General features: G+C 37.3%; 1 protein-coding gene across 3 annotated transcripts in view; it reads right to left on the bottom strand.

The window, feature by feature from the left end:
* Window positions 1-27508, bottom strand: part of LOC127441121 (partitioning defective 3 homolog) — a 144112-nt gene extending 116604 nt beyond the window's left edge. For all 3 annotated transcript variants that reach the window (XM_051698331.1, XM_051698332.1, XM_051698333.1), the window contains exons 1-2: window positions 27185-27508; window positions 4121-4222 (exon numbers count right to left, since the gene is read on the bottom strand). In XM_051698331.1, coding sequence (XP_051554291.1) covers window positions 4121-4222; window positions 27185-27304 — 222 coding nt within the window. In that variant the 5' untranslated portion in view covers window positions 27305-27508. The remainder of the gene's footprint in view (window positions 1-4120; window positions 4223-27184) is intronic.

Genomic DNA, 27508 nt, shown 5'->3' with positions numbered 1-27508 from the left:
TTGATTGTTAATAAGGTAGCCTGACAAAGATTATTTTGGTATAAGGAAAAACATTTTAAATGAATGTTTTGGGTTCAATACAAGCTAAGCTCTATTAACAGCTTCTATGATTACCATAACAATCATTTCAAATTGGCCTTCAGTTTATAAAAACAAACAAAATTCGCATTTACACTAATGCACTCACAATGGAAGTCTATGAGGTAAGATATTGCACTGGTATAAATGTCAAAAATACTGATGAAAAATGTCACTGAGCTTGTTTACTTGCACACCAACATGATGATTACTCCCAAAAATCAGCTTATTTAAAAAAATCTGACAAAGCAAGAAATCAGCGTTTACATGACATTTGAAATAATCATGTTATTCTCTGTTTTTGATGTCGGTCAAATCAGTTTATACTTACGCTGTTTATGACCTTACACTGATAAACCTTTTAATGCGTTTATCTGCTTATTGTCTGCTTATTAAGCATAATCGGTGTAAAACGTGCATGTAAACGCACTCACTGATTCAAAAGTACAGCCATAAGATTTAAATATGATATCTGTCAACATGAGAGTAGTGTGATAAAAATATATTTGTGTACTCAACGTTTATAACGAGGGAATGAACTTCAATCCCATGAAGCACTGCGAATGACGTGATCAAATAAAAAATTTACACACACACACACACACACACACACACAGCACTGTGCAAAAGTCTTAGGCACATAAGATGTTTTACAAAACATTTGTCTTAAGATGGTTATTTATTTCTTCAATTTGAGTGTGTCAATATGAAATACACATTTTAGACTCCCAACCATTCCTTTTGCTAATTGAATAGACCAGAAGAACAGGGAGCCCTGCAACAGATGGCGCTGTCCCAACTGAGCCCCCCACTGAACATCGAGTCAGTCTGGGATTACATGAAGAGACAGAAGCAATTGATATAGCCTAAACAGATAGAAGAACTGTGGCGAATTCTCCAAGAAGCTTGAAACATTCTATCTGCCAACAATCAAGAAAAACTGTGTTCAGGTGTACCTAGGAGAATTGGTGCTGTTTTGAAGGCAAAGGTGGTCACACCAAATATTAATTTTGATTTTTTATGTCTACTGGAATATATATATATATATATATAGCTGAAGTCAAAGTTTACATACACCTCCAAGTCCTGATATTTAATCGTAGAAAACATTCCCTGTCTTACATCAGTTAGGATCACTACTTTATTTTAAGAATGTGAAATGTCAGAATAATAGTAGAGAGAATGATTTATTTCAGCTTTTATTTCTTTCATCACATTCACTGTGGGTCAAAAGTTTACATACACTTTGTTAGTGTTTGTTTAGCTTGCCTTTAAATTGTTTAACTTGGGTCAAACGTTTTGGGTAGCCTTCCACAAGCTTCTCACAGTAATTTGCTGGAATTTTGGCCCATTCCTCCAGACAGAACTGGTGTAACTGAGACAGGTTTTTAGGCCTCCTTGCTCGCACATGCTTTTTCAGTTCTGCCCACAAATTTTCTATCGGACTGAGGTCAGGGCTTTGTGATGGCCACTCCAATACCTTGACTTTGTTGTCCTTTTTGGCAATTTTGCCACAACTTTGGAGGTATGCTTGGGGTCATTGTCCATTTGGAAGGCCCATTTGCGACCAAGCTTTAACTTCTTGGCAGATGTCTTGAGATGTTGCTTCAATATATCCACATAAATTTCCTTCTTCATGATGCCATCTATTTTGTGAAGTGCACCAGTACCTCCTGCAGCAAAGCACCCCCACAACATGATGCTGCCACCCCCATGCTTCACGGCTGGGATGGTGTTCTTCGGCTTGCAAGCCTCACCCTTTTTCTTCCAAACATAACGATGGTCATTATGACCAAATTTTGTTTCATCAGACCAGAGGACATTTCTCCAATAAGTAAGACCTTTGTCCCCATATGCACATGCAAACTGTAGTCTGGCTTTTTTATGACGTTTTTGGAGCAGTGGCTTCTTCCTTGCTGAGCAGCCTTTCAGGTTATGTTGATATAGGACTCGTTTTACTGTGGATATAGATACTTTTCTACCTATTTCCTCCAGCATCTTTACAAAGTCCTTTGCTGTTGTTCTGGGATTGATTTGCACTTTTCGCACCAAACCACATTCATCTCTAGGAGACAGAATGCATCTCCTTCCTAAGCGGTATGATGGCTGCGTGGTCCCATGGTGATTTTACTTGCATACTATTGTTTGTACAAATGAACGTGGTACCTACAGGTATTTGAAATTGCTCCCAAGGATGAACCAGAATTGTGGAAGTCCACAATTCTTTTTTTTTCTTCTTTTTTTTCCTGATTTCTTTTGATTTTCCCATGATGTCAAGCAAAGAGGCACTGAGTTTGAAGGTAGGCCTTAAAATGCATCCACAGGTACACCTCCAATTCAGTACACCTCCTATCTGAAGCTAACTGGCAAACTGTCTAAAGGCTTGACATAATTTTCTGGAATTTTCCAAGCTGCTTAAAGGCACAGTTAACTTAGTGTATGTAAACTTATGATCTACTGGAATTGTGATATCGTCAATTAAAAGTGAAACAATCTGTCTGTAAACAATTGTAAGAACATTTTCTCGTGCCATGCACAAAGTAGATGTCCTAAACGACAAAACTATAGTTTGCTAATATTAAATCTGTGGAGTGGTCAAAAAATGCAACCTAAGTGTATGTAAACTTATGACTTCAACTGTAAACTCACAGGCCACTTTATTATGTGCACCTGTACATCTACTTATTCATGCGATTATCTAATCAGCCAATCGTGTGGCAGCAGTGTAATGTATAAAATCATAGAGATAAGGGTCAGGAGCTTCAGTTAATGTTAATGACCGTGGCATGATTGTTGGTGCCAGACAGGCTGGTTTGAGTATTTCTGTAAATTCTGATCTCCTGGGATTTTCATGCACAACAGTCTCAGGTCAGAGGCTATTAGTATTGGACAGCTAATTCTTTAGCAGGGCCTTTGATATACATGTGCATTTGTATGTGTTAATCGGTGTGAAATACCAGGATGCAACGTCAACCTGGGGTGATACGGGTGACCAGCTCTGTGTGAAACTAGATTCTTTGATAATCTAAAAAATTGCAGTCATAAATGTGTGACCATAACTCTGTTTATTTGATCCCTCACACTACTTCAAGCACAGTGAGACATATTTAGTCTTTTATTTCACACAGAGAACGAAAATATCACACACACGCCCAGACACACCCACCACATCAAACACACAACTACACTCGAGTGAAGTGTCTGCGGTCTCGGTAAGCCGATATCATCTGTTCTGGGTCAGAAAAACAGTGTAAAAACATTGCAACGCCAGTGTTTGGCCACAAGGGGGCGGAGTGACTCTAGACTGAACAGAAGATCCGAAAAGATCAGTTGAAATCCAAAAGCAAAATGCTCTTGTTGCCATTTTTACGCTCAATACATCTCTCCAAAAGATTTTGATGATTTTACGTTCACACATTTGGAGCATATGTTTAAACAAAGCGACTTACAGTGCATTCAAGGTCTAGAAGTATGTGTATTACTTTAAGTATGTGTATCCCCTGTGAAATCGAACCCATGACCTTTGGTGTTGTCAGCACAATGCTCTACCAGCTGAGCCAAAGGACCTCTTAAATGCACTTTGAGTTCACTTTAATGAAGTATTGACAGGCAGAAAATTAGAAGTTTAAGGCAATGTGTGGTGGGTATGTATGTTTTTACTTGTATAGCTGTACTTGTGGAGAAACATGTACCAGAAAACAGTCCAGGGAAGTTAGCTAAATTTGACAAAATCTCTCTTTAAGGACGTCCACAAAAATATAACTGTACTTTATTTTTTTTGTTGTTGTTGTTTGTTTTTTTGTAATGTAAAAAGTTTTTTAAAGGTAGGATTAGGGTCCGCATCTGCAAATGAGGTCATGGCTATTGGGAGACAAGAGTCATCTGATACCTGTAACTAAAATATATACTACTAAACCCACACACACACACACACACACACACACACACACACAGGAATGGGGAGTGCTGCCTGTTTTAGAAGAGAATGCTAGCAGCGTGCTGACTGAGTGTATGTGTATGCCAATGACAGTGTGTGTCTCACTCTGTCTTTGTCGTCTGCCACATCAGACAGAACATCATCCAGATCCAGAATTCCTCCATCACCATGTTCCAGCCTGTACACCTGCACCCAGTACTCTTCACCCTAAAAGAGAGAGAGAGACAGACAGACAGATTTAGCATTATATTATATTCTCATTAAGAGTTCAGAACATGAAGTGACCATTTCAACTAATTGATTGATCATTGTTCAAATTGATTCAAAGTATTTGACATAAATGGAATGGGTTAAAAAATTAAATCAATTTCTGGGGGTAAAAATTGCCCCTTAAAGTCACCATGAATTCAAAATTTACTGTAAACTAAAGCCTATTTGCTATTTTCAAAAATAGGACGAGTCGCTCAACATGCCCCGCCTCCACTTCCTGTTTCAGTACGAAATACAGTACGTCAAAACAGCAAATTGAACAGCGCTCATCAAGGCACTTCAGGGTGGCTTAACAAGTAATTTCTGTTGACACTAGTACAAATACACAGATTGCATCAGGACACTTTATTCAATGAGGAAGACTGCATAGATAATGAGGATTTAACTAATCAGGATAATGCACCTGAATCTAGACCATCACTCAGATAGGACAACATCACTCACACACATTAGTGAAATGTGCACAGAGTCAGTCAGCATAGTAACTCTAGCTAAAATTCGAGAGAATGAAATGAACCTTTGGACTGTAACATCTGTCTGTTCAAGACTGAAATGCTCTTTCCAGTCAATGCAATTACAAAAAAAACAAACAAAAAAAACACTAAAAACATAACTAGATTTTTACATTTTTTGATGAAATGTGATGCTTGCCCATGTAAAATTCTCAATGCCTCAATGCTAGGGTGTTGTAGGTGGTTGCCAGGGCACTGCTATTTGGTTGCTAAGGTGTTCTGTGTTTTAACTAGGCTATTGCTAAGTGGTTGCTTACTGGCCCAAGACAAGTGAAGCAAAGTTATGTAGTCAGACTGCATAATAACTAGGGATGCACTGATACTACTTTTTCTCTTCCGATCCGATTCCGATATCGGAAATCTCAGTATCGGCCGATACCGATCTCGATCCGAGACCAGTGTTGTTGTTTTTTTTTTTTTTTTTTTTTTTTGCATAATCAGTTTAGAATATCTTTACATTATTGTGTGGAACTAATTGGGTGTACTCTTTAATTTGTAAAGAAACACAAACCTCTAACTACACATTATTTCAATATAAATGTATAGCTTATTAAGAAACACTTTATTATTAACTAGTATACTGGATAATGTGGCAGCAAAATTAACAGTAATTCCAGTATAAGTCATCAGTAGAAAAGAAGCCTTTTTTTTTTTCAACTTGTATCTGGACTTTAAAGGATTCAGATCTTTATGTTCAATTTAGTTGTAAGAAAGCAGCTCACTTTCCATTCACACAGTTATTTTTTGGAACCCATTCAACTTAAATATCATTACAATTTGTAAACAAATGATAATAATAATATATTATAATATAAAAAAAATTCTAAATGCAAATTATAAGTGAATCGAACTTTTGTAAATATAGCCGCGAGTGTGTGTAAACAGAGCAGCGCCATTCAATAACGCGCTGGAGCTGTGCGTGCATTTTATATATTTACTTATTAAACACAGCCTTTTGTGATTCACAGAGCTATAGCATGTCTTCCAGTGGCTTTGAATAAAATGCACGAGTCATATGAACTACTTGTGTTTTAATGATTCTTTTATGTCATTTTTTGAGCTTGACAGTAACGAACATGACTAACACACAGTATCAGATTTGGATCGGGCTTGTCGGACCGATACTGATGTTTTTAAACGGATCGGGTATCGGAGCCGATACCAATCCAGGTATCGGATCGGTGCATCCTTAATAATAACACACCCAAGAGCAATGTCTGCATACATTTTTAAGCCATCTTGGTTCTGGGGGTGTATTTCACATACATTTTTTTCCATTGGGATTTCATAAAATCCTTCAGTAAAGAGTTGAACCAAAACAAAGTGCTCTGAGCTGAATCACATCAAATTTTGATTTGAAGCAACAAAAAATAAGTATCTGAAAATCAGAGAATAAGACATAGATACAAGACTGTGTACTCTACATTTTTAATGAGGGAATGAACTACAATCCCATGAAGCATTGTGAATGATGTAATCAAATAAAAACAAAGGAAAAATATGAAACTATTGATTTTAAGCTGTTTATCATAATGATAAAAACAATATTTGTTTGCTCAATATACAGTGTAAGCTTAGTCTCAGAGTGTAGGGAGGCTGTCGTATTGCATCATGGGAGTGGACTGGCGGCATACAGAAGCATACTGATTATCAACCTCGGAACTCACAGTAGGTCTGTCTTTAAAGGTTTGTAAGTTATCGTTAAAAAGCTATTTGTCTAAAACTGTGATCAGTTTTGTAAAGTTACAATCAGAATATAAATTACAACTCCCAAATGCATCTACACTGCGCAATAGTTGTGTCACACTGCAATTGGCTGCTTTTCATCACTTCATTCAACCGAGTAAGCGTGAAAAATTTGTGAGAGACGCTTTAGTCAGCTTGAATGAAATGAAAAGCATCAAATTTTACTTTAAAAGTTTACAAAGCCTGGCCAACTGAAATATGCAGCATATGATTGTTGTACATTGTGTGACAGGAACATTAATTGTGTTCAGCTGTAATGATGTCAATTTAGAGTTCTTAAATACAATTAAGAGGACCACACTTCAAAGACTGAACATTGTGTTTTCATATATTTATGTTCACATGGTGAAACAGGTTAACATGAGCTGCTGTTGTTCTTTTGTAGACAGCCTGTCAAATTTACTGAAAATATAACATTTGGTTTATAAGAATTTAGACTCCTTTGTCATTACTCACACTATGTTCCTGAATTTTGTCATAATTGATGAGCTCAGTTTTCTCATGCCTTTTTGTGCATGATATACTGTGGCACATTAACGTTACCATCTCTATAAAAACTGGACTACAACTGTGCTCCTAATTTTTTTTAATTAGGAGCACAAGAGCGTAGAGCTCTTTTATGTCAGCTACACATACAAAACAAGCTGAGAACTGTATTCTTAAAAGACCTTATTGCTGTTTCATGCATCAGTAATTTAAGTAATTGCCTAACTGGTCAACTTTACATTGGTCCTCCCAGAAGCATAAGAAACAAAGCTGCTATTTAAATTTTCAATAAATCATACACAGAAGCGTGCAACTGACATATCTCTAATTGGTTAAAATGATCAATCACTGCTAAAATATATATATGTTAAATAGAAAATTAAATGGAAACATCTTATGCAACTTCATGATTAGTTAATTGTGGCAGCTGTAACTGTAATCTCCATTATTGATTTGATTAATTGTGCAGCCCTACAACGTACCAAGGCTATGAACCAATTGGAGAAGACTCTACCTGCTTAGTCAGGCCCGTTTCCTCTCCAAGTCTCTTCTGCAATGTGAAGTGATGCTTCCACATCTTTAACCATCTGTCTTTCCCAAATAAAAGAGAAGGCTGAAATCCCCTTCTGTGTCCTTGTCCATATTGCTTTCTTTCACTTTGTTCTGAAGCAAATAATCCTAAACAGGATGCATGGAGTAACATGAGACATCCACTGTTTTAGAAGGACCCGTGAGTGTAAGCTGAGAGGATTGTTCGGTCCAAAGGCAAGTGAGTGTACATGTATCTGATACGTGAGGGCCCATGTCTTATTGAGAGAGAAGTACACAGTAACCAGATTTTCACACTAACTATACACTGCTATCTTTATTGTGTTTGAGTGTGTATATATATGTGTGAAATGTTTGTTAACACTTTGGTAATGCAAGCCCTTGTTTATGATGCTAATAAAGCTTCTTAAAATCTCTTGAGAGAGAAAGCACATGTCCACTAACCCAAACACACACTCCAATGAGGGCGCATCAGCCTCCACCAACAGAGAGCAAAGTATTTTCATGAGAAAAGAGTCTTTATAAAGAAGCTTTTCTTGCAAACAGACTCCCTTTCTGCAGGATGCAGGAAATAAGAAATGAGTCATTTCACAGCACTCACTCACACATGCACTCATTTAGTGGACGAGTCCAGCTATAGTAAGTGTTTACTCTAAAGAGGCATGCAGGTGTCTGCAACATTTAAACACAAGGTAAGGGCACACAGAGAGCATATAAGAAAACTGGTATGACTTTCAGAGGTTGGTTCAGAAGTGTTTGAAGAGAGTTCTTCGGAAAACTAATCTAAAAAGAAAACTTTTGATTCAAGAATAGAAGAATCAATTCAAGAAGAAAAGATTCAACTCAAGAAGAGATTATATAAGATTCGACATGAGAAGAGCACTGACATTTTTTTATTAAATAGCAAATGTTACACTTATATATAGTGCTTTTCTGACACTACACTCAAAGCGTTTTACACAGTGAACAGGGGAATCTCCTCAACAACCACCAGTGTGCAGCATCCACCTGGATGATGCGATGGCAGCCATAGTGCGCCAGTACTCTCACCACCTATTGGTGGAGAGGAGAGTGGAGTGATAGAGCCAATTCATGGACGGGCATTTTTAGGAGGTCATGATTGATAAGGGCCAATGGGGGAATTTGGCCAGGACACCAGGGTTACACCTCTGGGATTTTTAATGTCCACAGAGAGTCAGGACCTCGGTTTAATGTCTCATCTGAAGGACGGTGCCTTTTTACAATACAGTGTCCCTGTCACTATCCTGGGGCATTAGCACCCACACAGACTGCAAGGGAGCACCCCCTGCTGGCCTCACTAACACCTCTTCCAGCAGCAACCTTAGTTTTCCACAGGAGATCTCCTATCCAGGTACTGACTAGGCTCAACCCTGCTTAGCTTCAGAGGGTAACCAGTCTAGTGCTACAGGTGATATGGCTGCTGGCAGGGTGATATCGCTTTGGCCAATGGGGGCAGTGTTTCGCATTTCGGTAAGCACAGCCCGATTTTAGCTAAAGAAAAGTCAACTTACTGTTACCGATTTCACTGTGAGATCAGTCTGCTCCAAAAAGCATCTTTTATTTTTCCATTAAAGGTCATTTAAAAGTAGCCTTGCGTTCTGATGAAATGCATTGTTTGCAAGCAACATATATAACCTATAGCTTGAATTACATTGTAGTATAATAGATATTATTTCCGACTGGTTCGATATTTGGTTTGGTTCAATTCTATAGAAATCTATTTCTGAAGAGATTTGACAAGATACAATTTAAGAAGAGATTCTATATTTGTTTCAAAAAGAGATTCTATAAGATTTTATCTGAAATTAAATTCAAGATTTAATACAAAATTCAATTAGAGAAAGGTTGAGAGAAAGAGTGAGAGTGTTTAAAATGAAAGCAGTTCATTAGAGACTTTGGTCATGTACAGTTGAAGTCAGAAGTTTACATACACTTAGGCTGAAGTCATTACAACTCATTTTTTAACCACTCCACAGATTTCAATATTAGCAAACTATAGTTTTGGCAAGTCGTTAAGGACATCTACTTTGTGCATGACACAAGTAATTTTGTCGAACAATTGTTTACAGACAGATTGCTTCGCTTTTATTTGACTATATCACAATTCCAGTGGGTCAGAAGTTTACATACACTAAGTTAACTGTGCCTTTAAGCAGCTTGGAAAATTCCAGAAAATGATGTCAAGCCTTTAGGCAATTAGCCAATTAGCATCTGATAGGAGGTGTACTGAATTGGAGGTGTACCTGTGGATGTATTTTAAGGCCTACCTTCAAACTCAGTGCCTCTTTGCTTGACATCAAATAAAAATACAAATATATCAGCCAAGACCTCAGAAAAAACATTGTGGACCTCCACAAGTCTGGTTCAGCCTTGGGAGCAATTTCCAAATGCCTGAAGGTACCACGTTCATCTGTACAAACAATAGTACACAAGTATAAACACCATGGGACCACGCAGCCATCATACCACTCAGGAAGGAGATGCATTCTGTTCCTAGAGATGAACGTAGTTTGGTGCGAAAAGTGCAAATCAATACCAGAACAACAGCAAAGGACCTTGTGAAGATGCTGGAGGAAACAGGTAGACAAGTATCTATATCCACAGTAAAACGAGTCCTATATTGACATAACCTGAAAGGCTGCTCAGCAAGGAAGAAGCCACTACTCCAAAACTGCCATAAAAAACCCAGACTAAAGTTTGCAAGTGCACATGGGGACAAAGATCTTACTTTTTGGAGAAATGTCCTCTGGTCTAATTAAACAAAAATGTAACTGTTTGGCCATAATGACCATTGTTATGTTTGGAGGAAAAAGTGTGAGGCTTGCAAGCCGAAGAACACCATCCCAACCGTGAAGCATGGGGGTGGCACCATCATTTTGTGGGGGCGCTTTGATGCAGGAGGGACTGGTGCACTTCACAAAATAGATGGCATCATGAGGAAGGAAAATTATGTGGATATATTCAAGCAACATCTCAAGACATCAGCCAGGAAATTAAAGCTAGGTCACAAATGGGTCTTCCAAATGGACAATGACCTCAAGCATACCTCCAAATTTGTGGCAAATTGGCTTAAGGACAACAAAGTCAAGGTATTAGAGTGGCCATCACAAAGCCCTGACCTCAGTCCGATAGAAAATGTGTGGACAGAACTGAAAAAGCATGTGCGAGCAAGGAGGCCTTCAAACCTGACTCAGTTACACCAGTTCTATCGGAAGGAATGGGAAAAAATTCCAGCAACTTATTGTGAGAAGCTTGTGGAAGGCTACCCAAAATGTTTGACCCAAGTTAAACAACTTATAGGGCAATGCTACCAAATACTAACAAAGTGTATGTAAACTTCTGACCCACTGGGAATGTGATGAAATAAATAAAAGCTGAAATAAATCATTCTCTCTACTATTATTCTGACATTTCACATTCTTAAAATAAAGCAGTGATCCTAACTGACCTAAGAAAGGGATTGTGTTTTCTACGATTAAATGTCAGGAATTGAGTTTAAATGTATATCAGACTTCAACTGTAACTCTCTCCCTGGAAGAAAGATATGAATGTCTTTGCTTCTAATGTCTGGTCCTCTTCCAAAAACACAGACAAGACATGTCTCCCAGGGTCATGAAGGGTCAAGTACAGGTCAGATGTCCTCCACATACTCCCTGTCTCATACAGTCTGTGTTTCTGGCTCTCTTTAGCCATTAGTAGGCTTGGGCAATGTGTCAAATATTTGCACTTATATTCAATATTATTTTGTGGGCCATGTAACATTATAAACCCTTGTAGAAATGACTTTTTATGTGGCCATTAAGCTTCTCAAAGATCAAGCTAGTAGGAAAGTTTTGCACCCGCTCCTTGTCACGACTTCTAAAGAAATGAATTGCATTTCTGAGACATATGTAGGGCCTATCAAATGAGTGGTCATGATTTTATAAGTAATGCGATTTGACGTTTTGATATAAAAATTTCATTAAAAAAAAAGAAAGAAAAAAAAACTATTTTTTATTAGAAATAAATGTCTACTGAAGAACAGTTGTGTCTGAAATGACAATTGTTTTCACTTTGTAATATATAACTTTCAGGTAAAAGGTAGGGATGTGCAAAACTACCAATCGATCAGTCAGTGCATTGTCTGAACTAGGTGATTAGTTAGTGCAAAGGAACCCATGTTCATTATAATGCTGCATTATGTCCATCATTCATTGTAGCATTAAGATAAATGTATCTTTTTATAAAAATAAAAAAATAAAAAAATATTTTTCATCAGGGAGACAATTTTAAAATCGTTTGGCTCAAGAATCGCGATTTGTAACAGAATCTATTTTTTTTTTCCCCAGCCCTACATATGATATGAAGACTCCAGACTAGGGTTGCTCCGATACGATACCAGCCTTGGTACCTCGGTATCGATACTAAGGCAACAAATTAAAAAAAAACTCAGATTTTTGATGAAATGACACAGAAAAGTATTGGCAAAAGAACTGCATAAAGTCTTATAGATAAAAAAAATTATGCCTTTTCTGTTTTAATATTTCTAGATTCCATGTTAAATGTTTTAATAAACTGTTATGATCAAATTGTGTTTAATCAAATACATACTGTACAGCTTTGATCAAATTTATAAATAATTATTTTAGTAAAAAACAAAAAAAGATGCGCAACAGAGCTTTACAGTATTAATGAAACGAAAACAATCTGATTGCATGAGGTGGCCATGGCTGAATCACAACATGTCATAATGTCTTCAATTTCACACATCCAGTTAAATAAAGCTCTCATTCCAGCGGGACTTTTATTTTGAAAGACCTTTGAAATTCTTTCTGTTTCTGAAGGGTTCGTTATATCAAGCTTCCCACGACTCACGAGCTGAAATCTCTGATGAAAAAGGTCAATTGAGAGTTCACAGCCGATTATACACTAAACACACTGCTCTGGGGCTCTGCAGATGGATACTATTGGACACACTGCATGAAAATCAAGCAGTAGTAGTATGTGTTGCATGCGTGTGTGTGTGTGTGTGTGCCTGCGTGCCTGTTTGTGTGAAGGAGATGACAGAACATAGAGGCGCCTCTAATTCATTCTGTGGTGTGCAGTGCATATTTAATGAAATGCAAATCCTCCTGCTGTTTAATGATCACACTTGGCCATATCTAGACTTTTTTATTATTACCATATATTCTTTGATTTCTTCTCAAAACTCTCACATTACATTACATTTTGCTAATGGCAGCACACTTTAATATGATACTGAAATTAACAATAAGGTGATATCGTACCGTTTTGAATTTTGTAGTATCGCGATATTTCATTAGTACTGGTATACCGCGCAACCCTACTCCAGACTAGTGCTGCAACTAATGATTATTTTGATAATCAATTAATCTAACAATTATTAAAACATATTATTCGACTATTTGGGGTGATTATTGCAATGATTAATCATTAGCTCTTAACTGACTATTTAGCTTGTGCCCCGACTTAAAAAGTCGTAATAAACGTGCTACTCCAGACATATCAGTAACATTATAAATCCTGTTTTATTCTACATGGAGAGGGTCCACTCATGGGGGCACCCATGTTCGGATCACATGATCAGCCAAACACTACTCGCTTAATCTCAGTAACCGCATTGTTATTGGACACTTTCACTAGGTGACTGTGAACAGTGAATTTCTACAATTGTACTGGTAACTGAAAACTACTGCATTTGAATGATGCTTCATCCATGCCCCGGGTGTCAGTGTAAGTCTAAGACAACATATTGAAAACCTTTAAGTTGTGAAGAATAATTTTGAATCAGCTTCTCTGAACAGTCTGCTTCAATGAATCAGTTCAAAAACCTAAATCAACGATTTGTTTCCGTTATCACTCAGAAATGTTCATGGACGTCCCCTGGCATTTTACATGCTTCAAATGTTTAAGCAAAAAAACAAAAACAAAAATACTGCTGTTCATTACTCTTTTGTTATATTTTTTTTATTACATATTACTTCTTGCATTAAACATTTTCAGTCTATTTGGCAACAGTGGCATGGTCAAAATTATGGTTCTTTTAATAATAATAATAATAATAATAATAATAAAAACACTTAAGCTGTTTTAGAAATAACGCTCTATACATTAGGGGTGTCCATTAACGCGACGCACCGCAATGGCTTGAAGTTGTCTACACTGGACACATAGAAGCAAACGTCCTGCGCAAAATAGAACAGGACATCCCGTCCAGTAGAGACAGCTTAATTCATTATAAATGGGATCCATATGCCTTTGATGTGCGCTCGCATATAATCCCATTATAATAGAATCTATATGCTTGTGACGCGCCGCTCACATCTGGTATAGACAGGGTGTGATACTTATGTCTACATATACTGTGTGTTGAATATTGGCTGAAAATTCTGAAAGACAAATTATATCAAGATTTAGCAAACTGAGCTACATCACCCAGCCCTATAACAGCACCAACTTCACACCTCTGATATATCCTAAAAATCTCACCCCTTGAACCTGTACCCCACTCTCCCTTTCATAACCATATCTGTGCACAGACTGAAAGAAAGCACAAATCCCTAGAGCACAGATGCACTCTTATGTAACATACAAAGTCAGACACTGTCATTTGATTGTTTTTAAATGTTAGGCTAATATGTTCTTCTTTCATTCCAACTTTCTCTGTCCAACGTTTTTATAACAGATGATACTGAATCCATGAACCTGCTCACCATCAGAGCTGCTCTTCCTCGGCACACTCACACACATTCCAGCGAAACTCAATTAAGCCATATCCATTAATACCTCATCTGAGAGATAAAAATAGAAGGTCCGTTAGCACTCATCAGTCATCAGCTGGATCCGCAAGCACCAGGACAGACTCCCAAAATTACAGTTAACTCTGAAAAACCAGTTACAGCACAGAGACCCCATGCTGTCCCGCAAAAGCTAACTAAATATTAAAGCCAACATGAAATCAAAAATGACCAAATTCACTTTCTCAATGAATGCCCCTGGTCTTATTGTGCAAAATTCACCAATCCAATACAAAAAAAAACCAAAAAGCCTAATTTCACATTATTTCCCACTAAATATGCCATTTTACTCAAATACGTCACATTTCAGTAGCTAAATGCAAGGAGAAAGCCATATCATGCCTTTAAAGACAATGAATACAGGTTGACTTACAGAAGGTTGTTTAAATAAGTGTGTGTCTTTGAACATCTATAGATCTAGTATGTTAATTCACAGCTGCTTATAGCAGAAAGCTGTTGCCTTTGACAATTCCAGTGGCATTAGCACTAATGTTTTAAACACTGTGGCAGAGATCTTTCAGACAAGACCATATAAAGACACAATTTCTCCCTCTCTCTCTCTCACACACACACACACACACACACACACACACAGAGAGATTTACACAAATCCAAAAGTGTGTGGCTAAAAGCAGTCACCTCAGGAATAAGTCCTTCATGAGGTCTATGCAGCCTGAAATACTCCTCTGTGGATCCCATGCTATTCAGAATAGCTTGGCAGCCAGATAAACACACGCAAACGCATGGCTACATAACCATCTTGCAAAAACACAATACTGGGTTACACACACACAGTGTGTTGACTTGTATGGGCAGGTTTTGCTATCCTTGTGGGGATGAAATTTCTGAATACATATCCAAATAGCAAAACCTGACAAAACCAGCTTGTGGAGACATCACCAACAGGGATGAACAGTTGTAGCTGTGATTTTTACAAGCCCTGCCAAAATTTTATATATATTTACATTTTAGCATTAGCCAGAAAAAAACAAAAAAAGAAAAACACAAAACAATTTAGGCCCATCGTTAAACATGCATTGTTCAATTTATTTATTACGTTAATTTAATTTTTTCAAAAATAAATGCAAAGTTTGAAGTTAGATTATTTTCAACCCATTCTTGGTAATGTTTGTGAACAAAACAATATAGACCCTTTAAAGGATTATTCGTTGATTAAAGGAAATAATGTCATTTCCTACTAGTTGTCAAACTCATTCAAATCAACAGCAGGAGGAGCTTCATTCACAGTGACTTTAACACGATAAACTATAGGAACTATAGGACATAAAGTGTTTAGATCTCAGAAAAAGAAACCACAAATGGACGCATCCGCAGCAGTGAAGCGCAACGGCTGGATACGAGCAGTACTAACAACTGTAACACACGTCTTATCTTGTAGGTGAACTAAATTTATGCCAACTAATGTAAGTTTGAGAGGTAGACTATACTCCCATTATAATGAATGTAGCTGCGCAAGTCATTTATTATTACATTTAATCATATAGCAGACGTTTTTTCCAAAACGACTTACAAATGAGGAATATAAGCAATTTGTCACACAAAAGCAAATATCTGCCATATTAAACTGCTAAGTTTAAAATCACGCAGACAGCTTCACTGATTAAAATAGGAGCGATTTAATAGTCCTGATCTTTCCGCTGAGGAAATAATTGAGTAGGGTTGCTCCGATACCAAAATTTTGGCTTAGGTACGATACCAGCCCTTGTACCTTGGTATCGATACCAAATCGATACAATAATCAACAAATAAAAAGCCTCAGATTTTTTATGAAATTACACAGAAAATGATTAAAAGAACTGCATAAAGTCTCACAGATACATATTATGCGTTTTCTGTTTTAATTTTTCTGGTTTCCATTTTAATGTTTTAATTAAATGTTATGATCAAATGGTGTTTAATCAAATTGATACATACAGCTTTAATAAAAAAAGACATAAAACAATTGCAATTTCATTTTTGGTAAAATAAAATGCTGCACAACACAGCTTCACAGTATTAATGAAAACATTAATGAAAAAAAAATCTGATTACCTGTGGCACAAGGCTGCTATAGCTGAATCACAACATGCTGATAAAACACTTGCATTTGTGATATTGCTTACAGATGATAATAATAATAATAATAATAATAATAATAATAATAATAAAAACAACAATTTAATATTATGTATTAGTTATTATGAGTATTATTGCTACTTTTTGAATATTACATTTTTATACAGTAGTTATATTTTTCTGTCTTCAATTTCACACATCCAGTTGACTGGAGCTTTCATGTTAGCTGGACTTTTATTTTGACAGACCTTTGAGTTCTTCCTGTTTTTGCGGGTTAGTTATATCAAGCTTCCCATTAATACTGGGACAATCCCATCGCAACTCTCGAGCTGAAATCTCCGAGCTGCACTGGAGGAGTTAATTTAAGTGTTAACAGCCATTTATACTCTAAACACACTGCATGAAAATTAAGCACCAGCAGCGTGTTATAGTGCTTGAGCATGCGTGCGCATGTGTGTGTGTGTGTGTGTGTGTGTGTGTGTGTGTGAAGCAGATGACAGAGCAGAGCGGCACCTCTTGTTCATTCTGTGGCGTGCAGCATGTGACTGTATAATATTTAATTAAATTAAATCCTTCTGCTGTTTAATGATCACACTTGGCCATATCCAGAGGTTTTTTATTTTATTTTCAAATTGTCATTGATTTCATCTCAAAACTGTCACATCTCACATAATTTTGCAAATGACAGCATACTTTAATATGGTACTGAAATTAGCAACAAGATGATAACGTACACTTTAAATATTTTTGGTATCGCGATACTTTGTTAGTACCAGTAAACCACGCAACCCTAATTGTGAGCGTCTAAACTACGATACAATTTCATCGCCTCTCTCGTGTGGAAGCTCAGTATCAACAACACGTCTGGATAATTCACTTCAGGTAAACGTTTGATGTTCTTTGAGAAAATGTGTTAACTCAGAGCCTTATTTAAAGGATCCGGTAATGATACTGGAAATGCTTCAGGCTCAGCAGCGATCTAATCCCTTTGTTATCTTTACATCCTTGAAATGGTCTATAGGCTATAAATTACATGTGCATGTTTACTTGATAATTTTAACTTACATTTTATATACGAGTAATCAATTACTCATTTTTGTGTGGGTTAGTGTACTCGACTTCAAAATTACTCTATATTACTCTCCCCTAGTTTTAATATAGTGCTCCAAGATATTTTAAAGGAATATCACAGAATTCTATACCAAGAAAAGTGGCAAAAAAGAAAAGAAAAACCAAGGCAATACCGTGGTACTTTTTGGTCATATTTTATTAGCATATCCAGTAGCAAGAGATATAGATGTGAATGGGAAGTTCCAACATACACCGGTCAGACATACATTAAAACCACCTGCCTAATATTGTGTAGGTCCCCCTTTTGCTGCCAAAACAGCGCCAACCCGCATCTCAGAAAAGCATTCTGAGATGTTATTCTTCTCACCACAATTGTACAGGGCAGTTATCTGAGTTACTGTAGACTTTGTCAGTTTGAACCAGTCTGGCCATTCTCTGTTGACCTCTCTCATCAACAAGGCATTTCTGTCCACAGAACTGTTGCTCACTGGATGTATTTTGTTTCTGGCACCATTCGCAGTAAATTCTAGAGACTGTTGTGCATGAAAATCCCAGGAGATCAGCAGTAACAGAAATACTCAAACCAGCCCATCTGGCAGTCAATAACACTTTATCCAAAATAACCTTCAGTACACTAATACCAGGCCCAATCCCGCTTGAGAAAGGTCACTGGAAATAGAGGGTTCACCAACCATAAAGAAAAATTACTTGAACACTATTCTAGAAAAATAGCATGCCAGGCATATGACTGTGTGAACAGTCAAGGCAGTGAACAGTCAAGATACAAACCGACAAATGTTTTCCAACTCGTGCAAGTTATTCTGCAGCTGAAAGGTTCATTTTTTTTTTTCCAATATCGAAAGGCCAAGATGATCCTGAAGGCAAGACAAAACCTCTGGTGGCCCAAAGCACAGAGCCAAGGTTGCTAGGATTGGGAATTACCTGGAATCCTGTGATACTACAGTATTATGATACCTGGGTCTCGAATGGATCTTTGTATTGTGATTCTTCTTTCATGTGTTGCAATTACAGAGGCACAAAGTGAATTTTCTAATACCTACAAATATTAACACTATATGACACAGCTTGCAAATTGCATGTTTAATATCAAGTTTGATCTTCTTTTTATCAATATTCAGCTTGTTGAATCTGTGCAGCTGAGACTACAGTAACATTCATCTTCAGATACTTGGGTGAGAAATAATACAATCAACTGTAAAACCAGACTGAACTGCCTAAAAAGACATTTTTAGTGCTGATATCCTAGGATGGCTTTGTGAATTTTGTTTTTCAGTTTTTGGAAAGACAGTAAAGTTTTAATTAGGGATGTGCGGAATGACTAATTTTACTGACATTTAAACGTAAATTTTGGAGTCGACTAGTCTAAAAAGAAAGAAATCCTCAGAAACCAGTCAAAAAACATTGTGTGTTTACGCAACCCATTTAAAATACTTTATTCCAACAACCAAATCAGACACTAAATTCCACTGAAAAAGGGCATTTATTTGTGACGTACTTGCCTTGCATTATGATCATTGTACATTAAATGTTGACACATTTACTGAATCAATGTTAATGAATACAGGCATATTTATTGTAACAACTGAATGAATAGTTCAGAATCAATATAGCAATCCTAATAGCCTGTTCTACATGTAAAAGTTACTTAACATATTAAAACAGTCAGGACAATGTTAAAAATAATTAACAGGTAAGCCAAATCTACAAGAGAGAAAAATTTGCAGAAAAGTTGCACGTATATCATGACGTGCATTAGCCTATGATTTAATATGACAGCTGTTTGTAAAGAACATTAACCCAAAAAATAAATAAATAAATAAAATAATAATAATAATAATAATAATAATAATAATAGCTAGGATAGAAACAAACAGGCCTGTAAGAAATGTACAATAAACCTAATGTATTGTTCTAAACATGACGTGCACACAGAATAATAGACAGTTTAACCAGTGGTCAACATGGTCCAGTGAAAGACGGGCCCAGACTCACCTGAGGCGATTATCCTGCACTTGAAAAAGCCCACTTGGCAGGAAAAGAGATGTACCCCACTTCCTACAACCCCTCTGCACTAGGGCTGCAACTAACGATTATTTTGATAATTGACTATTCTAAAGAATTATTAGAAGGACTGTTCGACTATTCGGGCAATTATTGCAATGATTAATCATTAGCTCTTAACCGACTATTCAGCTTGTGCCCCTAGTTAAAAGGTTGTAATATATGTGCTTGCTAACAATAAAGACGACAAAATAATCTTTAAAAAATATCTCTAAATTACTTTCACTGAATTAGAGAGCAAAAAAAAAAAAAAACTTTTTATTAAATTTAATTGAGTAAAAAATTCACTGCAAAAAATCCTATTGTTATCAAGGGTTTTTGTGTTTTGTTTTCCATTTAAAATGGTCTAAAATCCTTAAAACAAGACACATTTACTTGAGAAGCAACATATAAGATATTTAAGATCTACTCTCTAGAAGCAAGTCCAATTTCTTATATGCTGCTTCTCAGGTGAATAAATCTTTTTTTAAAGGATTTTTAGATATTTGTATTTTTTATATTATGTTCAACATTCTCAGATAACACATTTTTCTTCTGCAGTATAGCTGCTAAAGTAAATGTATGTTGTTTTAAAGGAGTTTTAGATATTTACATTGGAAAACAAGTCAAAACAAAATCAAATCAAAAACATATTTTGTTGCAGTGTATAATGCGGCGAAGACTACCCTCTCTCACCTTTCTGTTCACTTCAATCCATCTTTAACTAAAAAAAGAAAAGAAAAGAAAAACTCTCTCTTATTAATAAAGCTGCGTATTGCCAATTTTCTTCATGATAAGAAATGCACAGTGACATATTATGATTCAATAAGTCACGAGCCATCACGCTATAATCTAGCACACTCGAGGGATGAGCGTCCCCGCGAGAGTATGCCTCAGCCGGGTGCAGTTTCAATCTCTTCCCCTTAGATCAGGACACTTCGCGTAACACATAGTAGAGGCGCTGACCGCAAGGAGAAATGCCAGTTTCTGAGTTGTGCAGTTTCCTGCTTCCTTATTATTTGAACTTTAATAATGCTATAACGCATTAAATATGTAACACCAGGGCGTTTCCTTTAAAGACGCTCGACACGCAAGTTTTGCTTAAGCAGAGCGCCGGCTTCGCTTATTCCACAACAAGAGTGCTTCTGTATTTACTTATTTTGTATTTTTGCAAAATTCCCTCATACTTTGCAATCTACATCACCTGAAGCTGTTTGGAAAGTTTAGATCTGGACTGTGAGCTGTTTTCTTCCTCTCCTCCCTAACCCAACCCTAACCCTAACCCTGCACACACATTAATATTCTGCAATAAGTTAACAATTTTTGCAAAGAGAGTAATTTCTATGACGCTAGATTCACCAAACAGAACTACAAAAAATAATTGTTCTGAACAATACCACCCCCCACCATCTGCCATTGGTCAAAAACATTGGTCAAACAAAGAGATAGTCCCATCTCCGAACTGATGCCATTGGGTGAGCCAATATTGCTATATCAAACAAAAATATCAATGTTTTGATAGTGCTACAGAGCCACAGTGTTTAAACCTTTTGGGTGGATCGACCTACAAATGGCTTACTTATAGCTGGGATATGAGAAAGTACTTCAACATCCACAAAAATGACCAGACTGATCTCACAGTGCAATTGGAAACAGTAAGTTGACTTTTCTTTAGCTAAAATCATTCAGTGCTCAGCAAAATACGAAACACTGCCCCCAGTGGCCAAAGCAGTAAGTGTGGTATGGCATGTGTGCATGTGTGAGCTACATTTTCTGGGATAAAGCAAGTTTTGAAGCAAGATGTTTTTACCTGTACAGGCAGTAATAAAGTGAAGATGAATGCATGTTTTATAAACCCCAACCCAAATCCCAAAACTAAACATCAGTGGAGTAAAAATGTAATGCTATGAGGGAAAAATGCAACCTCCAAATCGTGCTAGTCACTGATAATGCAAACACGATTACTTCCTGGTTTCAATACGGTATCCGAACCCATTCTTCCATGCTGCTGACATGACACGCATATGGTCGCACCACAGGGGAAGGTAAACACACTGGAGCTGATGCAAACATGTCTGATAGGAGATGCCGCTAGTCAGTGAGTCGGCATAATGTGGCCGATCTTAGGTAACTGGAAGTATCGGAAACAACATGCCGACCTTCCATGTGATTATGTTGAAATGACACACTTCAGCTTTAAGTTTCCATATCATTCTTCATGCATCTGTCAGTTTTATCATAAACAATGCTTGTAAACATGTAAAGCCACTGATACACAGTTGAAGTCAGAAATTTACATACACTTAGGCTGAAGTCATTAAAAATGTTCTCATATTAGCAAACTATAGCTTTGGCAAGTAGTTTAGGACATCTCCTTTGTGCACGACATGAGTAAGTTTTCCAACAATTGTTTACAGACAGAATGTTTCACTTTTAATTGACTATATCACAATTCCAGTGGGTCAGAAATTTACACTAAGTTAACTGTGCCTTTAAGCAGCTTGGAAAGTTCCAGAAAATTATGTCAAGCCTTTAGGCAATTAGCCAATTAGATTCTGATAGGCTAATTGGAGTCAATTGGAGGTGTACCTGTGGATGTATTTTAAGGCCTACCTTCAAACTCAGTGCCTCTTTGCTTGACATCATTGGAAAATCAAAAGAAATTAGACAAAAAAAAAAAAAAAAAAAAGTGTTGACCTCCACAAGTCTGGTTCATCCTTGGGAGCAATTTCCAAATGCCTGAAGGTACAGCGTTCATCTGTACAAACAATAGTACAGGCAAGTATAAACACCATGGGACCATGCAGCCATCATACCGCTCAGGAAGGAGACACATTCTGTCTCCTAGAAATGAATGTATAATGTGAAGATGCTGGAGGAAACAGGTAGACAAGTATCTATATCCACAGTAAAATGAGTCCTACATTGACATAACCTGAAAGGCTGCTCAGCAAAGGAAGATGCCACTGCTCCAAAACTGCCATAAAAAAAAGCCAGACTACAGTTTGCAAGTGCACATGGGGACAAAGTTCTTACTTTCTGTAGAAATGTGCTCTGGTCTGATGAAACAAAAATGTAACTGTTTGGCCATAATGACCATCGTTATGTTTGGAGGAAAAAGGGTAAGGCTTACAAGCTGAAGAACACCATCCCAACGGTGAAGCATGGGGGTTGCAGCATCATGTTGTGGGGGTGCTTTTCTGTAGGAGGGACTGGTGAACTTCACAAAATAGATGGCATCATAAAGAAGGAAAAGTATGTGGATATATTGAAGCAACATCTCAAGACATCAGCCAGGAAGTTAAAGCTCAGTCACAAATGGGCCTTCCAAATGGACAATGACCCCAAGCATACCTCTAAAGTTGTGGCAAAATGGCTTAAGGACAACAAAGTCAATGTATTGGAGTGGCCATCACAAAGCCCTGACCTCAATCCGATAGAAAATTTGTGGGCAGAACTGAAAAAGCTTGAGTGAGCAAGGAGGCCTACAAAACTGTCTCAGTTACACCAGTTCTGTCTGGAGGAATGGGCAAAAATTCCAGCAACTTATTGTGACAAGCTTGTGGAAAGCTACCCAAAAAGTTTGACCCAAGTTAAACAATTTAAATGCAGTGCTACCAAATATTAACAAAGTGTATGTAAACTTCTGACCCACTGGGAATGTGATGAAAGAAATAAAAGCTGAAATAAATCACTCTCTACTATTATTCTGACATTTCACATTCTTAAAGTTGCCATAAAACGGAAGTTACGACCGACTTTATTACTGTATTGTGACGTATATCTGAGTGAAACGGCTTTTCGATCGAGAAAAAAAAATGTAGGGCGGGGACTTGGTTTACGTTAGGACAAGGCTGGAGCCGTTGTGCAAATACATATAAATGTGAAATAAGCAAGTAGAAGCTAATTTGTCCACGTTTTGAATCACAATACTCTAAGCATAAAGAATAAAGAACACTTACTCAAGTGGTATATCCAAGAAACCTCCGTCTGCAGAAAAATAGAAATAAACTCCAGCGAGTTTCCTTTCATCCAGCTTCGGCGTCAGCATGTCATATTTAGAAGTCATCATTCCTATGCCCTATTCCATATAAAGACAATTGCCCTCAACTGTGAGAGCTTCAGAAGGCTGAAAGGTGATAATGGTAAGTCAAAAAATTTAAGCGATTCTTATCATAAAATCCGTTTGGAATTAACCCTACAGCATGGATTGTGCTCCTTTCGAAGTATCCTGCGAAGGCATGATCAGCGCCAGTTAGAACACAGCCTGACACGCTAGGGGACGGAATGTTCTTGTTCTAGAAAGCATTTGACTGGACAAAGTCTGTCATGCCATTTGTGTCGTCATGACTGTGCCTCAAGCCGGAAGATAGAGACTGCTGATTTTAAATGCTTATATCTTCTGAAAACGAATTTCGTCAGCATTTGGAAGTACACTAGCATATTGGTGACCTTAAAGGGAATAAATATAAACTAAAAGCAGCAAAACTTTAATTTTGATTTCATGGCAACTAACTGACCTAAGATGGAAAGTTTTCTACGATTAAATGTCAATTGTGAAAAGCTGAGTTTTAATGTATTTGGCTAAGGTGTATGTAAACTTCTAACTTCAACTGTACCACAAATTACAAAAAATAGGCAGCTAGCCTATTTAAAATTGGTTAGATAAGTGCAGAACCCATTCATTTCTAAAGGTACAGCTGCAGCTGGGTGTTGCTCTAAATGAACACATGCATCTGAGTACCTGCCAACACACTCTGCAACAGACCTGAGAAGTGATCAGTTAGGATGGCTCTGTTTCACAGCCAGATCACACTTAAATGTCTCTGAAATGTCTCAGTTTGATGTCTCCATATTTCTGTTATGAATCTAGTTCAGCAGTTCTTTCTGCACTCCTAAAAGTGCTGGTATTATCAGGCTTGTACACAAATTCAGTGAATACATACAGGCAGGAATAAAGTGTGCTGGAGCTCTGGATATACTGATGCATAATAATCCAGGACAACAGTTCGACTCTAAAACAGAACCCCACAGTCTCACACAGTACGCCTCTGTCTGCCTCTGTGTGTGTGTGGTTTGAAGAGCAGTTGCTTCAGTATGGGCAGCTGAAAGGCTCGAACCTAGAAAGCAAACGGCCTACACAATGAGAGCAGAGTGAGAGAGAGAGAGCGAGCGAGAGAGAGAGAGAGAGAGAGAGAGAGAGAGAGAGAGAGAGAGAGCTTGATGTAGCCTAGCTAAAGAGGAACAGACAACAGAGGTATTTGGGGGAAGGAGGAAAGCAAATGGAATGACTGACAGTATAACTGAACCAAGGACAGCACAGGTCACACATTGACAAGGTCTGTCTCTGTTTCACTGCCTGTCTTTCCCTCTTGTAGCAAGACTTTAATTATAGCTACTGCCTGTCTCAACACAAAAATAATATTTCTTCATAACAACACTTCACACCATCAAATTAACAGCTAAATCATCTCATCTATAGCCGAAACACTCCACATTAATTAATTAATTAATAATTTTTTTTTTTTATTTATCACACATTATACATTTGCACATATACAGTGAAATTCTTTTTTTCACATATCCCAGCTAAGCTGGGGTCAGAATGCAGGGTCATATTATCATAATATTATATACTCCATGATGATATACCACTTCAAATCCTCATATCAGTTAACTCAATGACACTACACATAAGAGTGAAATCACAATCACTCAGCAATGCATTCATAACCATCATAACACACCATCATAATAACTGTAACATCACAATAAACCATATTTTATTATTAAATGTCATAATTAAACTTCACTGTAAACCTTAATGTTGTCATTACTGGAAAAAAAATCAAGTTGTCTTAACTCAAATATCTAATTCCCTTGACCTTATTTTTCTTAAAAATCAATAGACTTAACATTTTAACTCAAAATATTGAGTACGAAATTGAGGCTATGGGGAATACCCACAATTCCTTGCACTTGAATTATTTAATGATGTTTCCTTTGACAAAGGGAACAAATGGGGCATTTTTTTTTTAAAAAACGTGTTATTAAGTTTTTGTAATATTATTTATGTTGTTTTGTTGCAAATAGTTGTTTTGTGTGATGTCACTATTGGGTGATCTGTGTCCCCTTTGGTCAAGTTCACCCAAAAAAGAAAATTCTCTCATCAGTTCCTCATCCCATCCCAGATGTAGATGACTTTCTTTCTTCTGCAGAACACAAATGAAGATTTTTGAAGAATATCTTAGCTCTGTAGGTCCATACAATGCAAGTGAATGGATGCCAAAATTTTGAAGCTCCAAAATCCACATAAGGGCAACATAAAAGTACTCCAGACAACTCTGGTGACTAAATCCATAACTTCTGAAGTGATATGATAGGTGTAGGTCAGAAACAGATAAATATTTAAGCCCTTTTTCCTTCACTTTCACCTTCTTCTGTTTTTGGTGATCCAAATTCTTTGTGCATATCGCCCCCTACTGGGCAGGGAGGAGAATTCATGTTAAAAAATGACTTTGATCTGTTGATCTGTTTCTCACCCACACCTATCATATTGAGTCTGAATACATGGATTTAACCACTGAAGTCTTATGGATAATATAGACTTTTATGCTCCCTTAAGATTTTTGTCACCCATTGACTTGCATTGTATGGACTTACAGAGTTGAGATATTTATCTGAAATTCTTCATTTGTGTAGATATTTCATACAGAAAAATACCTAACTTGTTTTAGCAAGTCCAAGGCTTATACAACATTCTCAACAAAAAAAAAAAAAACTGAAACGTCATTACCATCACACAATATCAAAAATCCACACCATTAATATACACTATACCAAGATCCAGTTGATGTTTGATACATGAACATATCTTTATTCCAGAACACGTGATAAAACCCATAGATGGAACAAAGTTTTTAAAAGTTTCATTTTTCAAGATTTTAAGCAGCCAACGGTGTTTCTAATTGAAGAATCGCCCTATAATAAAAGCGTTCCAGCTTTGTTGCAACTAGAATACACGGTTTAATGGTGCCAAGCAGGAAGATCTATCAGTTATCAGTGTTAGCCTAGCAGCAGCAGCTCTCATCAACTCATTGAAACAAAGCACAGGGCACTCAGACACACACACAAGAAAAGGTCAAGACAGCATATCCGCGCAAATTGCAGCAAACCGTCGCGGTTTATGTACATAAAACGGTGTCCTTTTAAAAGCAATGTCCTTCCTAAGGGGTACCACAGTTGGATAATAACGTCTGAATCGTGGAGTAAACTTATCTCTCTCATAACACTTCATATTGCCCCCATTTTTCACTGGTTTCCTGCAGTCTGCTGGAGACATGGATGTTAAAGAACATCTGGACAGCTAATTAAAGGACAAAAAAATACACTAATCGTTATTTATTGGGGAATAAAGCACTTTAACTCTAGTTGAGAGTTAAAGTGTCCGGACGGTCCCAATCCCTTCCCCCGCTCACTCCGTCTCTACTCCACCGCCATATTGCAGCCCTCACCGGCTGCGTCCAGCGCAAATCTGTTACAAATGCACAACCAGATGATACAGTGTAACAGCATCTCACCTTGGCGATGGCTCTCCTGTACCGCACAGCGGCCTGCTGAATGAGCGTGTGCACTTTAACGTTGCCGTCTCCGCACGGAACCACGACCCGAGTTCTTCCAAAACACACCGTCACTTTCATAGTTTCCACTCTCCTTAGACCTTCCCGTTTCTAAGGGAAACTCTGGATCAAAGGTTCCCGCACTTTGATGTCCAGACCATTAATAATCTTTGGTTCTGCACCTTGGGGGATCAGAAGTGAGTTAAAATCAGTACCCGTTCCGTTTCATCACGGCGGCAGGCTCTGTGTGGCGGAGTAGGACCACCTGTTTAGTGTTTTGGGATT

This window comes from Myxocyprinus asiaticus, chromosome 5 (assembly GCF_019703515.2).
Source record: "Myxocyprinus asiaticus isolate MX2 ecotype Aquarium Trade chromosome 5, UBuf_Myxa_2, whole genome shotgun sequence".
Classification (NCBI taxonomy): domain Eukaryota; kingdom Metazoa; phylum Chordata; class Actinopteri; order Cypriniformes; family Catostomidae; genus Myxocyprinus; species Myxocyprinus asiaticus.
This window is presented reverse-complemented; position numbering and strand designations above follow the sequence as displayed.